Source organism: Manis javanica, chromosome 8, assembly GCF_040802235.1.
Source record: "Manis javanica isolate MJ-LG chromosome 8, MJ_LKY, whole genome shotgun sequence".
Lineage (NCBI taxonomy): Eukaryota > Metazoa > Chordata > Mammalia > Pholidota > Manidae > Manis > Manis javanica.
Genome location: NC_133163.1, coordinates 99,617,324 through 99,633,050, shown reverse-complemented (window position 1 = coordinate 99,633,050; position 15,727 = coordinate 99,617,324). Strand labels below are relative to the sequence as shown.

The 15,727-nt window shown below is 37.2% G+C and overlaps 1 protein-coding gene and 1 pseudogene across 3 annotated transcripts in view; both read left to right on the top strand.

The window, feature by feature from the left end:
* Positions 1 to 15,727, top strand: part of ATP8B4 (ATPase phospholipid transporting 8B4 (putative)) — a 222,013-nt gene that overhangs the window by 168,385 nt on the left and 37,901 nt on the right. For all 3 annotated transcript variants that reach the window (XM_073211786.1, XM_073211788.1, XM_073211787.1), the window contains one exon: positions 935 to 1,040. In XM_073211786.1, coding sequence (XP_073067887.1) covers positions 935 to 1,040 — 106 coding nt within the window. The remainder of the gene's footprint in view (positions 1 to 934; positions 1,041 to 15,727) is intronic.
* On the top strand, positions 10,842 to 11,401 carry LOC108407487 (large ribosomal subunit protein uL6 pseudogene; annotated as a pseudogene).

Sequence of the window (15,727 nt, the reverse complement as noted above, 5' to 3'; positions counted from 1 at the left end):
ACAAAAAATAAACAATAGAGAGTTGAGTTCTGTGTTGTGTTACTAGAAACTTTCTAGATTTTTGTGTTGATCAGTGGACGCATTCATCACTATTAAATTAGTTATAAATATCCACAAGCATATTCTTACTTACTTTAATTTCTGTAGTTTATAAAAGGATGTACTAAGATTTTATCAGTTGCCTTCCTTGATGTAGGACAAATCAAATGACTGTGTAGAATTAGAAACAAATGACTTTATTGACAATGGAAGGGTCACCTAACCATCCTAGAGGCCAGTTTTGTAAAAGTAGAGGAAGGACCATGCAACATCATGTAATTGTCCAGTTATCAAGCAATAGCAGTTCCGGGTGGTTTCTGATGTGACAGTCAAATTCCAAATTTCTATTCACTTAATGGGAAAGTGGCAATGTTGTGTGTGAGAGAAAAATAAAAATTTCATAAGAGTATTTTTTTTCTGCTCAACTGAACATTTTGTAAGTTTTTTGCAGTTTTTCTACCATATCATATTGAATAATGGCTAAATTTAGTGTTTTGGCACTCCAAACGGGCGCTCCAAAGGCAGTACTGGGACTTCAAGTAAAGAGTTTTTGATTTATGTATTTCACTATACAACAAGATCTTAGGGTATTTTCATGAAGACTGATTTTGGGAATCAAAAAGTTTTTCAAAAATTAGACGAGCAGGCTGAGAATTCATAGATGTTGCTCCTTTTTCATGGTCTTAGCAAGTGATACATTTGAACATGGAACCCAGGTCCTTGAATTTCCCACTGGGTCTCTTGTATTTTATTACCATTATGTTTTCTCTGACATAAAGAGGGCCTGTAGGCTATAAGGAAATATGGCAATGGCCTCAAAACTTTTATGGGAAAGGTACTTAGGTTCTTAAGAAATGTTCTTTATTTAACTGAGGTGGGCTTTATTTTGTATCAGAAACTGCCATCAACATTGGCTATGCCTGCCACATGCTGACTGATGACATGAATGATGTATTCATTATAACAGGCAACACGGCAGTAGAAGTCAGAGAACAACTCAGGTAAGTGTTAAAGGAAGAAAGAAAGAAAGAAGGAGACAGAAAGGGGAGGGAGGAGAAAAGAAGATCAGATAGTTGAGAAAGCAGACGGGCACTCTAGTTTCCTGTGGTCTTAATATAGTATAATAGAACTCTCTTCTGCATGTTTCTCTAGGCTATCAATTTCGATGAAAAACTAAGACCACTTTGACATCAATGGTTAGGCATTGTCTTCAGGCCTCCAATATTTCCCAAGTATTTTTAGAAAAGGATTAAAATTGCTGTGTTGAGTTAGCCTTTAAAACTATGCACCGGTGAGCACCTGTTAGCTCTTAGATGGTGATGAATGATCAGTATTGCTGAGGGCACTGGTGAAAAATACCAATTCCCTAGCTTCACTTGGAACTAAAAGTTAAGAATCTCTAGGGGATGGATCATGGGGATTTATATTTTAATAAGCACCCAAACGGAGCTTATGATTGGATAAACTTGGAAAATACAGCTAAGAAGGTGGTATGTAAAGTTGGAATAGAATCAGCACTAAACAAAGATATGTTGACATAGTTACTGTTCAACCCAGACATACAATGCTTATAAGCAATAGAATACTGTGAAATTTATGTAACTACTGTAGAGTACCATAAAATATTTAAGTGCTAAAATTGGAAGTAAGAGCAGACAAATTTTGAGAAATATTTCTAAAATCTGCCAATTTATTTTACCTTTTTGTTACTTCATTTAAAGAAGAGCATTAAAAAAAGTTATTTCCACAGAACTTAAAAAAATGGTGTCTTATACAATTTTTGCTTGCTGATGTTTGTAATAGCTTCTCTAAACTCAATCCATTTTGGGTCTGGCCAAGCAGATTGTTGAATTAGAGGCAAACTGTTTATTGCTGTTGTCTAGATGGGGGCTAACCTTCCCTCAGCACAGTAGTGGAGCACTACGGGCTGCCTTAATATGCCCCCATCATTAAATTTCTGTTCCTGAGCCTTGAAAAGAAAGGAAATCTTAACTATCAGCCCTGCCAACAGATACTTGTATATCCAGTCTCCAAATTTCATCTGTTTTATGCGCTGTAGACAACTGCTGTATCATCCTGGTTAGAAGTTATGACTGGAGACTGAATAAAAATCAGTGTATAAAAATTGGGAAACCTAATTATTACCGATATAATTTTATTAATATCTATATAACCTTAATAATAGACTCTGTAGAGTCTATTGGGGAAATATTGATAATTTGTTAATTGTATTAAATTTTTTATTTTATGAAACTAGCTTTCTTTAAATGATCTTTTGTTTTTTAGGAATTAACCCTCGCCTAACTAAGATAGATATGAGCAGATCTAGATTCTCAGAAGTCTATTGCCAAGTGCTTTGAGACAGTGCCTGAGATACTAATGCAAGCAGTAAACATGTATTCTCTCATTTCATTCCCAAAGCAACCCAGTGGAAGGCATTGCCATTATCCTAGTTTCACAAATTAGGAAGTTGAGGCACAGGTGGGAAAATAATACTCTCAAAGGTTCACAACTAGTCGGTGGTTCAGCTGGGATTTGAATCTAGACAGCATAGCTCCAGTGCCTGTCACCAAATCACTTGCCATGTGTCTCCCTAAACACACATTGGCGGTATTTTTACTCCCTTTAAGTAATTAATATAAAAAATGTTGTTGTTGAGGCATCTTACCAGTTCATGTGAGGTCACACACCACATTAGCAAATAGAGCAAAATAAATTTCAGGGAGAGACAGCAGGCGTAGAAGGATAGGGGCTTTGTGCTAGCTGGACTCGAGTTGGAATCTTGGCTTCGTGTTCACTGGATGGCTGACTTTTGACATATTAGTCAAACTTCCTTTGATTGGTTTCCTCATTTGTAAAATCAGAAAATATGCAAATATTTACCCTACAGATTATTTTATTTTGGAGGACTTAATGAGATAAGGACTTAAAGCTTTATAGTAGTTCCAGGAACAACCTTCTTGCCTTCTTTCCCTTCTTTCGATTCTCTTTCTTCCCTTCTCACTTCCTCTTTTCTGCAGCTGTTGTTCTCAATCTTTCCACCACTAAGGACTACTTTTATTAACATTTCCTCAATGGACTCAATGGAGTCTCTATTAAAATTATATAAATAACTAATAAAATTATATTAGTAACAATTAATTAGACTTTCAGATTTTTATTTGGCAAAGACATGCAATCTCCAGTCATGGCTTCTAACCAGCGTGATATAGCAGTTTTCTGCACCAGGTTGATGTAATGGTAGCCAAAAATAACATAAAACTTTAGAAAAAATTGGAGTCAATGTATTCTTATCACAGATAAATCTACAATTTTTATTAACCTTCTTAAGATATTGAAAAGAACAACCTATTACAACTTTTATGGATCCCCTTCCTCAACTAGTTACACTGGATAAGGATATTGCAGGTTGATAGAACAGTATACACAAAGGCATAAAACATGAAACAAATCACGTTATTTTCCAGGAGCAATATTCCAAGTTGTAGCTAGAGTGTATGACAAAGTTAAGTATGGGGACATTTTTTCAGAGACAGATTGGTGATAGGTTGACTGACAAGCAAAAGTGGTTATATCTTATCCTGAAGGTAATGGATGGATGTGGATGACTTCTAAGCAGAAGAGTGACAAATTTAATTTTGCATTTTAGGAATAACACCCTAGGGACAAAATAGATGAAGTATGTTTAATGGAAACTCATACATATTAAGGGGAGATGCATCAGGAGGCTGTTGGAATACCTAAGTTTAGAGATGATGAGGGTTGAACTAAGGCAGTGAAGCTGTGACAATGGGGAAGGAAAGACTGAGATGAAATTGACGGCTGTTTTGGAAGTAGAATGGATAGGACTCAGATTTGATTGGCTGTGATGGGACTTAGAAGGAGGCTGTGTTATTTTGAGTTTGTCTGACTTTCACAGTCCAGAATACACTAAAGGGAGCAAAAACAGAAACTTGTTTAATTGTATATAACTGGACTTGAACCCCATTTTTGCTTGATGACAGCATAATTGAGCTAGGCACCTTTGGGTAATTTTCATTCAAGTCTAGGATGCATGAGTGCCTCACCTGTCACTGGTCCTCAATATCACCTTGCTGGCATCTAGCGCTTACCATCTCTATGTCCCTCTCTGATCTCGGGTCTCTTTGGGTTGCTGACTGTCTTTCTCAGCTGACTTCCACACCCTGGAGAAATGAGGAAAATCGGCTGCTTTTCCTCATCTCTCTGTGTCCAGGAAGACTTGTGCTCTCACATGGCCACCTCTGTTTCTGAAATACCCTTAGTCAACTACCCTCTATGTCACTATTCCACACTCAGATTCTCAGCCCACATGGCTCTCCTATCCACAACTGGTTCAGGGTGTGAGTCAGGACCAGCCTCCTTTTAGTGACTCCCCAACATCTAAGCTCCTTTTCAAAGGCCCTTTCCTTGGAGGATTCTGGGAATATGGTGGAATAGAGGGAACCTAAATCCACCTACGGCCCATCTATGGACCGAATCTAGACCTACACACAGACCATTTCACTCTGAAGAACAGAGACCAAAGCAGACACCTTCTATAAAATGAGGGACAGAAAGATAAAAAAAAACAAAAACAAAAACAGCAGGAGAGACAAAGACATAGTACCTGTAGGAACTCCATCCCCAGTATAGCAGTTGGCAGAGGGGAAGGAGTGGCATATCATATCACTGAGAGAGCCAGGCATGGACTCCCTGTCCTGAGGTGCAGGAAGAAAGCCCAGCAGTTTAAAGTGCAACTAGACCATAAGTGAAAGAACCTAAGTTTCAGAACTAATCATCCACCACCTGGCAAGGAAATAAGAGGCAATCCAGGATTGGATAGCTGGCCGGTGCCATTGTTTGCACTCCTTCCACACATCTTAGGGAGGCCAAGAGCAGGATCTGGGCAAGCTCCAGTGGTCTTGGCTTTTGGTCTGCCATTATACACTAGCCTAGCCCCCATCAGCAGGACAGAAAAGTTATGCTGCTCACAGGGAGGGTGCACAAATCTGTGGCCTGTGCCACTGACCCAAGTCCCAGAGCACTGCAGGGGAATGCATATGCTGGGCCTGATCCCTGGTCACAAGTGGGCCCCAATGGATGATGATGTGGTAATTCCCTGGAGCAGCCCAGAACACACAGGGGCCATGAGTGGAACACATGCATGCATGGTGTCTGATCCCAGCTACAAGAGGGATCTGTGGGCACTGATGAAGGAATTCCTGGGAGCAACCTAGAGCATGAAAGGGCTAAGGGGAACATTCACAGAGAGTGATGTCATGCCACCTATGCTGGTAGGCATCCAGCACAGGAATTCTCCAGAGTCATCCCAAGTGGCTCAGAGTGTGCACAGACATAGGGGTGAGGTGGTACATGGGAGTCAACTTGTGCCAATCTGGGAGTTACCTGGAGCACACCCTTAACCCTCTGCTGGACCACCACCTTCCCCCCACCAGCACATAACCCACAGGTGTCCATCCAGGATCCTCTCCAATGGGCACCAAGGCCATTCCCCTGGAACCATGCCCTGCAAAGCCCCAGCACCAGAAAAATCCCATCTTACACTTAGTTGACCTCTGGCTTGCCCAAGCCACAAGGCATACCCAATATACAAAAGGGATTCTCTTACTCAAGGCCAATCCTTCAAGATTGGGTAAGTGAGCTTTTTCAACTAATTCAAAGAACCAAGTACATAAAGTCATACAAAATAAGGAGACATAGGAATATGCTCCAAATGATAGACCAAGAAAAAAACCCCAGAAAAAATGAAATAGAGTTAACCAATCTAACTGATAAGAGTTTAAAGCAATGATAATAAAGATACTCCCTGGACTTGAGAAAATAGTAGAACTCAAGGTGGACCTCAACTAAGATACAGAAAATCTAAAAAAAGAACCAATCAGAGAAAAAGAATTCAATAGGTAAAATAAAAAAAAATGCACTGGAGGGAATGCACAGCAGACTAGAGAATGCAGAAGAATGGATCAGTTACTTAGAAGATAGAATAATGAAAGCACTCAAGTTGAACAGCAGAAGGAAGAAATAATTAAAAGAAATGAGGGTAGGGTAAAGAGCTCTGGGACAACATCAAACATACTAATATCCACATTATAGGAGTCTGAGAAAGAGAAGAGAGGAAGAGTAGAAAATTTATCTGAAGAGATAATAGCTGAAAACATCCCTAACTTGGGGAAGGAAACAGTCTACCAGGTCCAGACAGCAGAGAGAGCTCCAAACAAGATCAACCCAAAGAGGTCCACACCAAGACACATCATAATCAAAATGTCAAAGATCAAAGAAAGAATCTTAAAAGTACAAGAGAAAAGCAATGAATTATTATATAAAGGAAACTCCAAAAGGTTATCAGTGGATTTTTCTGCAGAAACTACAGGCTGAAGGGAATGGCATATTTCAAAAGTGCTGAATGGAAAAAAAAAACCCAAAAACCTCCAACCAAGAATACTCTATCCAACAAGCTTATCATTCAGAATTAAGGAGAGACAAAGACCTTCACGATGAATGTAAGTTAAAGAATTCACCACTACTAAACCAACTCTACAAGAGATGTTAAAGGAGTTTCTTTAAGAGAAAAAGAAAGACCCTATATGGAAGCAAAAAATTTAAGAAAGGGAAACATTTCCAATGGTAAAGCAAACATATAGCAGAGACAGCAAATCAACTACTTAAAGCTAGTAGGAATGTCAAAAAGACAAAAGTAGAAAAAGTAATTGCATCTAAAAATTAGTTAAGGGACTCACTTAATAAAAATGTATAAAATAAAATATACATAAAATATGGAGGAGGTAAAGTAAAAAATGTAGTGCTATTGGAATTTTTTCAAACTTAAGTGACCATCAGCTTATTATGGATTGTTATATTCAGAGGATGTCATATAAGAACCCCGTGGTAACCACAAACCCAAAACTTATAATAGATACACAAAGAAAGAGAAGGGAACCCAAACATAACACTAAAGAAGGTCACAAAACACAAGAGAAGAAAGCAAGAGAGGAAGAAAGGATCAGGGAAAAAGAAGAAGAAGAAAAAAAATAACAGCAACCAGGAAACATTTAACAAAATGGTAATAAGTACATATATATATATATATATATATATATATATATATATATATACACATGCACACACATATACATATATATATATATATACACACACACACACATATATACATATATATAATTACTTTAAATGTAAATGGCCTAAATGCACCAATCAAAAGACATAGGTTGACTGAATGGATTAAAAAATCAAGACCCTTGTATTTGCTGCCTACAAGAGACTTAGTGCAAGGCTAAAGACACACACAGAATGAAACTGAAGGCATGGTAAAGGTATACCACACACAAAAAAGCTGGAGTCATGATACTTACATCAGACAAAATAGACTGCAAAATGAAGAAAGTAACAAGAGACAAACAAGGACATTACATAATGATAAAGGGATCAGTCCAAGAAGAGGATATAACAATTGTAAACATCTATGCACTCAACATAGAAGCACCTAAATATATAAACCAAATAGTAACAGACCTAAAGGGAGAAACTGACAGCAACACAATAATAGTAGGATACTTTACCCCACTTACATCAATGAAAAGATCATCCAGACAGAAAATAAAAAAGGAAACAGAAGCATTGAATGACTCATTAGACCAAATTGAGTTAACAGATACATACAGAACATTCTACCTTAAAGCAACAGAGTACATTTTTTTCTCAATTGCATATGGAATGTTCTCTGAAATAGATCACAAGTTGGGACACAAAACAAGTCTCAATGAATTTAAGATGATTGAAATTGTATCAAGCATCTTCTCAGGCCACAATGGTATGAAACTAGATATCAATTAACAAGAAAAAAAGTAGAAAAAACACAAGCATGTGGAGGCTAAACAACATGCTTTAAATAGTTAATGGATCAAGAATAGTTCATAGGAAATCAAACAATACATGGTGACAAATGAAAACAGCTATACAACAGTTCAAATATGAGGGATGAAGAAAAAGTGGTTCTAAGAGGGAAGTTTTAGCAACATAGCCCTCCTATAAGAAGCAACAATCTCTCAACAATCTAACTACAACTAAAGGAACTGGAAAGAGAAGAACAAACAAAGCCCAAAATTAATAGAAGGAGGACATAATAAAGATCAGAATGGAAATAAATAAAATAGAGGCTAAGAAAATAATAGAAAAAAATTCAAACCAAGAGTTGGCTCTTCGAGAAGATAAACAAAACAGACAAACCCTTAGCCAGACTTATCAAGAAAAAAAAGGACACAAATAAACAAAATAAATGAAAAAGGAAAAATTACAACCAATACCACAGAAATTCAAAGAATTATAAGAGTATTCTATGAAAAATTGTATGCTAATAAATTGAACAACCTAGAAGACATGGACAAATTCCTAGAAATATACAAACTTCCAAGACTGACCCAGAAAGAGACAGATGATCTAAATAGACCAATTATTAGTAATAAAATTGAACTAGTAATCAAAAAACTCTTAACAAACAAAATTCCAGGACCAGATGGCTTCACAGGTAAATTGTACCAAACATTTAAAGATGAGCTAATACCTCCCCTTCTTAAAGAGGAGGAATACTTCCAAACTCATTCTACAAGGCCACTATTGGTCTATTAACAAAACCAGACAGAGACACCACAAAAAAATAAAATTATAGACCAATGTCCCTGATAAACATAGATGCAAAAATCCTCCACAAATATTAGCAAAGTGAATTCCAAAATGCATCAAAAGGCTCATTCATCCTGACCAAGTGGTATTTATTCCAGGGATGCTGAGATAGTATAATACCCACCAGTCAATGTGATATATCAGATTAACAAAAAGAAGGATAAAAACCATATACTTATCTCAATAGATGCTGAAAAAGCATTTGACAACATTCAACATCCAGTCATTATAAAAACTCAACAAAATGGGTATAGAAGAAATGTACCTCAACATAATAAAGGCCATATATAACAAACCCACAGCCAATATCATACTCAATGGTGAAAAGCTGAAAGCTTTTCCTCCAATATCAGGAACAAGGCAAGAATGCACACTCTTACCAATTTTATTCAACATAGTACTGGAAGTCCTTACCATAGATTACAGAAAAGAGAAAGAAATGAAAGGCATCCAAATTGATAAAGAAGAAGTAAAACTGTCACTATTTGCAGATGACATGATACTACATATAGAGAACCCTAAAGACCCCATCCAAAAACTACTAGAATTATTGAATTAATTCAGCAAAGTTGAAGGATGCAAAATCAATATACAGAAATTTATTGGATTCCTATATACTAACAACAAACTAGCAGAAAGAAAATTCAGAAAAACAATCCCTTTTATGATTCTGTCAAAAATAATAAGATACCTAGGAACAAATCTAGCCAAGGAGGTGAAAGATTTCAGGTGTACTCTGAAAACTATCACACTGATGAGAGAAACTGAAGAACATAGAAATAATTGGAAATCTATCTAATGCTCATGGATAGGAAGAATTAATATTGTCAAAATGACCATGCTGCTGAAAGCACTTTACAGATTCATGCAATCCCTATCAAAATACCAATAGCATTTTCATTTTACAATGAAATTTTAATAATCTTAAAATTTATATGGAACCACAAAAGATCCCAAATATCCAAAGCAATCTTGAGGAAGAAAGCAAAGCTAGAGATATCATGCACCCTGATTTCAAGCTATACTACAAAGCTAAAATGATTAAAACAGTATGTTACTGGCATACGAATTGATCCAGATCCATAGATAAATGGAACACAACAAAAAGCCCAGAAATAAACCCACACATATATGGCCAATTAATATGTCACAGCTACATGTAAAAGAATGAAACTGGATCACTGTCTTACACTGTACACAAAGTAAACTTGAAATGCGTTAAAGACCTAATGTAAGACACGAAACCATAAAACTCTTTGGAAGAAACAGGCAAGAATCTCATGAGCATCAGCATGAGAAATTTCTTTCTGTGTATGTATCCCTGGGCAAGGGAAACAAAAGGAAAAATAAGTGGGATTACATCAAACTAAAAAGCTTCTGACAGCAAAGAAAACCATCAGCAAAAATAAAAGGCCACCTACTTTATGGGAAAATATATTCATAAATGATTTATCTGATAAGGGGTTAACATTCAAGATATGTAAAGAACTTAGATGCCTCAACACCAAAAAAAAAAAAACCCCAGAAAACAAAAAACAAATGGCTTGATTAAAAAATGGGCAGAGAACCTGAAGACATATTAGTCCAAAGAAGACATACAGATGGCCAACAGACACATGAAAAGATGTTCCACATTGCTAATAATTAGGAAAATTAAAATCAAAGCCACAATGAGGTACCACCTCACACCAGTTAGAATGGCTGTTATCCAAAAGACATGAGAAAACAAGTGTTGGCAAGGATGTGGAGAAAAGGGAACCCTCCTATGCTGTTGGTGGGAATGTGAATTGGTTCAGTCACTGTGAAAAACAAAATGGAGGTTCCTCAAAAAACCAGACATAGTTAAGACCCAGCAATTCCACTTATGGGAATTTACCTGAAGGAAACAAAATCACTAATTTGAAAAGATATAAGCACACCTATGTTCACTGTAGCATTATTTATAATAGCAAAGATATGGAAGGAGCCCAAATGCCCATCAATAAATGAATGGATAAAGAAGAGGTGGTACATATACACAATGGAATATTACTCAGCTGTAAAAAGAAGGAACTCTTGCTCTCTTTGCTGCGTCAACTGTGAGAATGAAGACCATTCTCAGCAGCCAGACTGTTGACATTCCAGAAAATGCTAACATCACTCTGAAGGGATGCAGTTATTTTGAGGGGCCCCAGAGGAACCCTGAAGATGGCCTTCAATCACATCACTGTAGAGTTTGGTCTCCTTGGAAAGAAAAAGAAGAGGCTATGGGTTGACAAATGATGGGGAAATAGAGAGGAACTAACTGTTGTTTGCACTATCTGTAGTCAGGTACAGAACATGATCAAGGGTGTTACACTGCACTTCTGGTACAAGATGAGGTATATGCTCACTTCCCCATCAATGTCATTATTTAGGAGAATGGTTCTCTGAAATTTCTTGGATGAAAAATATATCTGCAGGGTTAGGACGAGGCCAGGTGTTGCTTGTTCAGTATCTCAAGCCCGGAAGATGAGTTAATTCTCAAGGAAAATGACATTGAACTTGTATCAAATTCAGCAGCTTTATTCAGCAAGCCACAGTAGTTAAAAATAAGGAGATCAGAAAATTTTGGGATGGTATCTATGTTTCTGAAAAAAGAACAGTTCAGCAGGCTGGCGAATAACATCTAAATTGTGCAGCTACAGAAACAGTGAGATGCTGGATGATTCCTTAGACTTATTTGTGGTATTTAAAAATTGCAATATAAGCCTTGCTGATTTGGGGGGGGGGAAAAGGAAAGCTTTCCATTTGGGACAACATGGGTGGACTTAGAGGGAGGGCATCATGCTAAGTGAAATAACATAGGCAGAGAAGGAAAAATACCGTATGACTTCACTTATATGTGGAACTCAAAAAACAAAACCAACCAACCAACAAAAAAAGAATAAACCCATAAATACAGACAACAGCCTCTTGGTTCCCACAGGGAGGGGGTGAGGGATGGGTGAAGTAGGTGAAGGGGATAAAAAGGTACAAACTGAAAATTGTAAAATAAGTCAGAGGAATGAAAGTACAACATAGAGAATATAACAATAATATTGTAGTATCCTGGTAGGTAATGGAGAACTACACCTATTGTGGCAAGTGTCTAGTACTGCCTGTAATTATTGAGTCACTATGTTGTACATCAAAACCAATATGATATTGTATCTCAACTTTATTCTAGTCTCTAACTAACTAGTTAACTAACTAACCCAAATCCCTCTTCTCTAGGCTGGGATGGGCTTTCTAGTTTGTTGCATATCACAATATCTTATGCCCCAATTTCTTTAGGGATCAGTCTTTTGATACTGAAGAGACGTTTTTATTCTTTCCTCTCAAAAAGCCTGCTGTGTGAAATTCCAGATCACTGGAATTCAGAATGCTGCTGCTGCTGTGTTTCAAGAGTCTCTGTTGGTACTCAAAGAGCACGATCTTGACTCTTCTTCCCTCTGCATCTGGCTCTGTCAGATACCCTGAGGAAAGCTATGTTTCTGAATAGAGAGGGTTACCTGTGGTAGCAGCGGTGATTGCAGAAAGGGTGGGGAACCAAAGTCAGCATCTCAAGATTTTATCCAGCTACATTTGGTTGATTAAGTAGATGATATAACTATTATTATGTGGAAGGAATGTGGGGAAATATGAATTCTTATATACTATTGTTGAGACTATAAGTTGGTAGAAAATTTCTAGAGGGAAAACTAGCAATGTATTTCAGAATTAGCTATATGCACACCTTGATCCAGTGATTCCTATTTCTAGGACCTGTCCTTAAAAAATTAATTACTCTGACATGCACACAATGGAGTGTTATATAGTCATTAAAAGTGATTTATGTGATTTGTGTTTGTTGACATTGGAAGATGTCCATGATATATTTAAAGGAAAAATGAGATTTCAAAACATCATGCATGTATGATCCTTTTTTTCCAAACAAGTGGGTATCTGTATATATATATGCATGCATACATATAAACCACTATACATCTATATCCATATCCATCCACCTACCTGCCCATCAAGCTCTGGAGGACATACATAATAGTTCTTTCTGGGTGATGGAATTATGGATCATATTTGCTTCTTTCTGTATGGCTCTTCATATTATCTGAAGTTGTAGTAGTGCTCATGCAATGCTTTCATAATTAGAAAAAAAGCTAAAAATTGTCTTCATTTTTTTAATGAGAAGAAAAAGTATTCACAAGGAAAAATATAAAGGATTTCCATCTAGACTAATTATTTCAAGATCCTTGTGGCCACTTTGCTTAGTCACTGAACAAATAATGTTTATTTCAACCCAGATTTGGAGTTAACCCCATCCTTAGAGTCTAAGACTGAGAGGCAATGCATGGTAGAAAATTCTGTGTAGGAGGAATCAATACATTTATAGTACCACTTGGTTAAATTAGTATTAGGGAAAAGAGCATCCAAAAAGCTATTGCTGAAGATCCTCTCTCTAATCCTAATCTTGACTACTTATAGGTAAATCCATAGTTTTAGGGATGAAATATTGAAATCATAAATTTGCACCATTTAGTTTTCCTGTGTGCTTTTGAGTTCAGTGGGAGTTCATGCAAACAGCAGTGTATCAAAGGAACAGGATCCAAGTGACAGTAGCTATTGGAAGGAAATGATCTAAATGCTAGTACTTAAACCTATCAAATGTGTTTAGATTATTTCATAAACATGGATATGTAATTTTCATATATATCATGCATATAGCTTGTTTCAAATTTAGTATCATGAACCATTTTAGATACTTTGAGTCCTGGGTTAATTTTGTGGCTGTAACTACTTTAATATTAAGGACATGCCTAGAAATCTAAAATTAAACCCTGCTATGGCTTTTCAGAAGATTACTGCATGGATTACGTTTTACCAATACATACGTCTTCTGCTCAAAGGATAGCAGACTGAGAATGTAATTTTGCTTGGGCAGACAGGCAAATTCATCCCATGTTTCATTTTTGTTGCAATTGTATTTTATTGTTAGAAAAATTCATGTCCTATAACTTAATTAAATCTTGAAGTGATTCCTTCTTCTGAGAAGTATTGAGTGATATACTTAGGAACTGATATCTTCTCTTTAAACAACAAAATGCACGTTGGAATTTTTTTGAACACTTACTTGTTGGAAAGTTATTTGTTTGAATGAACAGGGGTCTCAAATGACTCCAGAGCCAGGCAGGAAATAGCTGCATGATATGGGCTATATATACGACATTAGGGAGTGGTGACCTTTGGTGAAGGTGAGCACCATGTGTCCTTAAACTCGTATGGATTTTTAAAAACACTGTGCAGATGAAACACATCTTGTTTCTAATCCCCAACTTCTAGTCACCCAGGAAAAACGTGTAATAGGTTCATGAAGTTTTAGAGCATTCAGACATCTTAGAGATCTAGTATATACTGGTGCAGCTGCCCAAGTTTTCATAGCTGATTATCAACCAGTCTGAATGGCTGGTCTCATTCTACTGATTTCTAATAAAGAAACCGGTTCAGGGGTTGAATGTCTTACAGGTTGCACTGGTAGTAAGGGATGGAACTGGGGCTTGAAATCAGAATTTGATGTACTCTCTTCCTTTTTCTCCTCTGTCAGGGTGGTGCTGTCCCTTAACTGTTTCTCTGGCACTGTGTCTTTCTCCCAACCTAGAGGCAGTCTGTAGCACTTTTGTCCCAACCTAGAGGCACCAGTTTGGTGTGGTAGACCAAGAATTATGGGAGAATTTGAAGACCTGGGTTCTAGCCTGTGTCTGTAACTGGTTAATCAAGTGACTAGAGGTCAGATGACTTAACTATGGGTCCATAAGATGTCAGACAGACCTCAAGCCTGAACGTAGGTCTCCAGGTTCTAAGCCCAGCGCTCTTACCTCAAAGTCAAGATTGTCTTCTTTTAAACATGATGTCATGGTTTCAATCCATTTCTAACAGGCCCATTTAACTGAACATATAGTGCCTTAAGACCACAGACAGAATGATTCTCTTTCCTACCGTCTCTTCTTTATAGATTGCGTGCAAGCCAATGTGGGTGTAACTGTGCTATGCTGTGTTTGTGGCTGTGAATGCCACGCCTGCCTCAACCATTAATGCATTTCTGCATGCCAATGTTGTAACAGACTGCCCTTCATTACAAAGCTTGGGAAAATAGGCATTCTTTTGTTTTTGCATTTGTTATTTGCGTTTTGTGTTTAAGCATTTTGTGTTATGCTTGCAAAAACATAAGTATAGTTCATATCATTGAAGGGAGTTTGTGTAACTTTCCCTCCTCTAATAAATTGGTTTTGGGAGAACTAGCTGATGTTTGAAGAGCTAAATTCATTCCAGGAAGAAAAAGAAATGACAGCTACATGGGTAAAGGTCTGAAAACACATTAGCCCAATCTGTCGAGGAGGGTTGGCCTGTGTGGAGGGAGTGCAGTGGGAATTTAAGCAGGGCTGGCAAAACTGTCCTTTTCTGCTTGGGAAAGGATTTTTTTCTAACATGTGGGATGTTAGGAGGACAGTTTAGGGGGAAAAATCCTAAGTAAATAGAATTTCAGCCAATACTTTCATTAACTTCACCCTTGTTTGGAATGTTTTCATTCTCTAGGGAGAAAACAGAGATTGAGTCATTTATACAGCAAGCGAGAACTATACTAAAATGGAAACCTCAGGAGATGTTTGCCCTTTGGTGCTTTCCTAAGACCCAATTTATAAGCACTGCAATATTGTCAGAAAAATGTTCATTTCTGAGGAACTTGTCTCGCTAGCTTTCTTCATCCCATGGAACTGTAAATTTTCATGACTGTGAGGAGGATTCACTGACATGATTATCTGATGCAAAAGTCTGATCCTCCCACTTAAAACAATGATTTTTCATGTGTTTTCTTCCTCCCCTTACCTACTCTAACTCCCTATATTTCACACGTTGCGCTGTGACTTTATAAATCTTTGATTCTGCAAACGGATCGCTAAATGCATGGTATCATCCT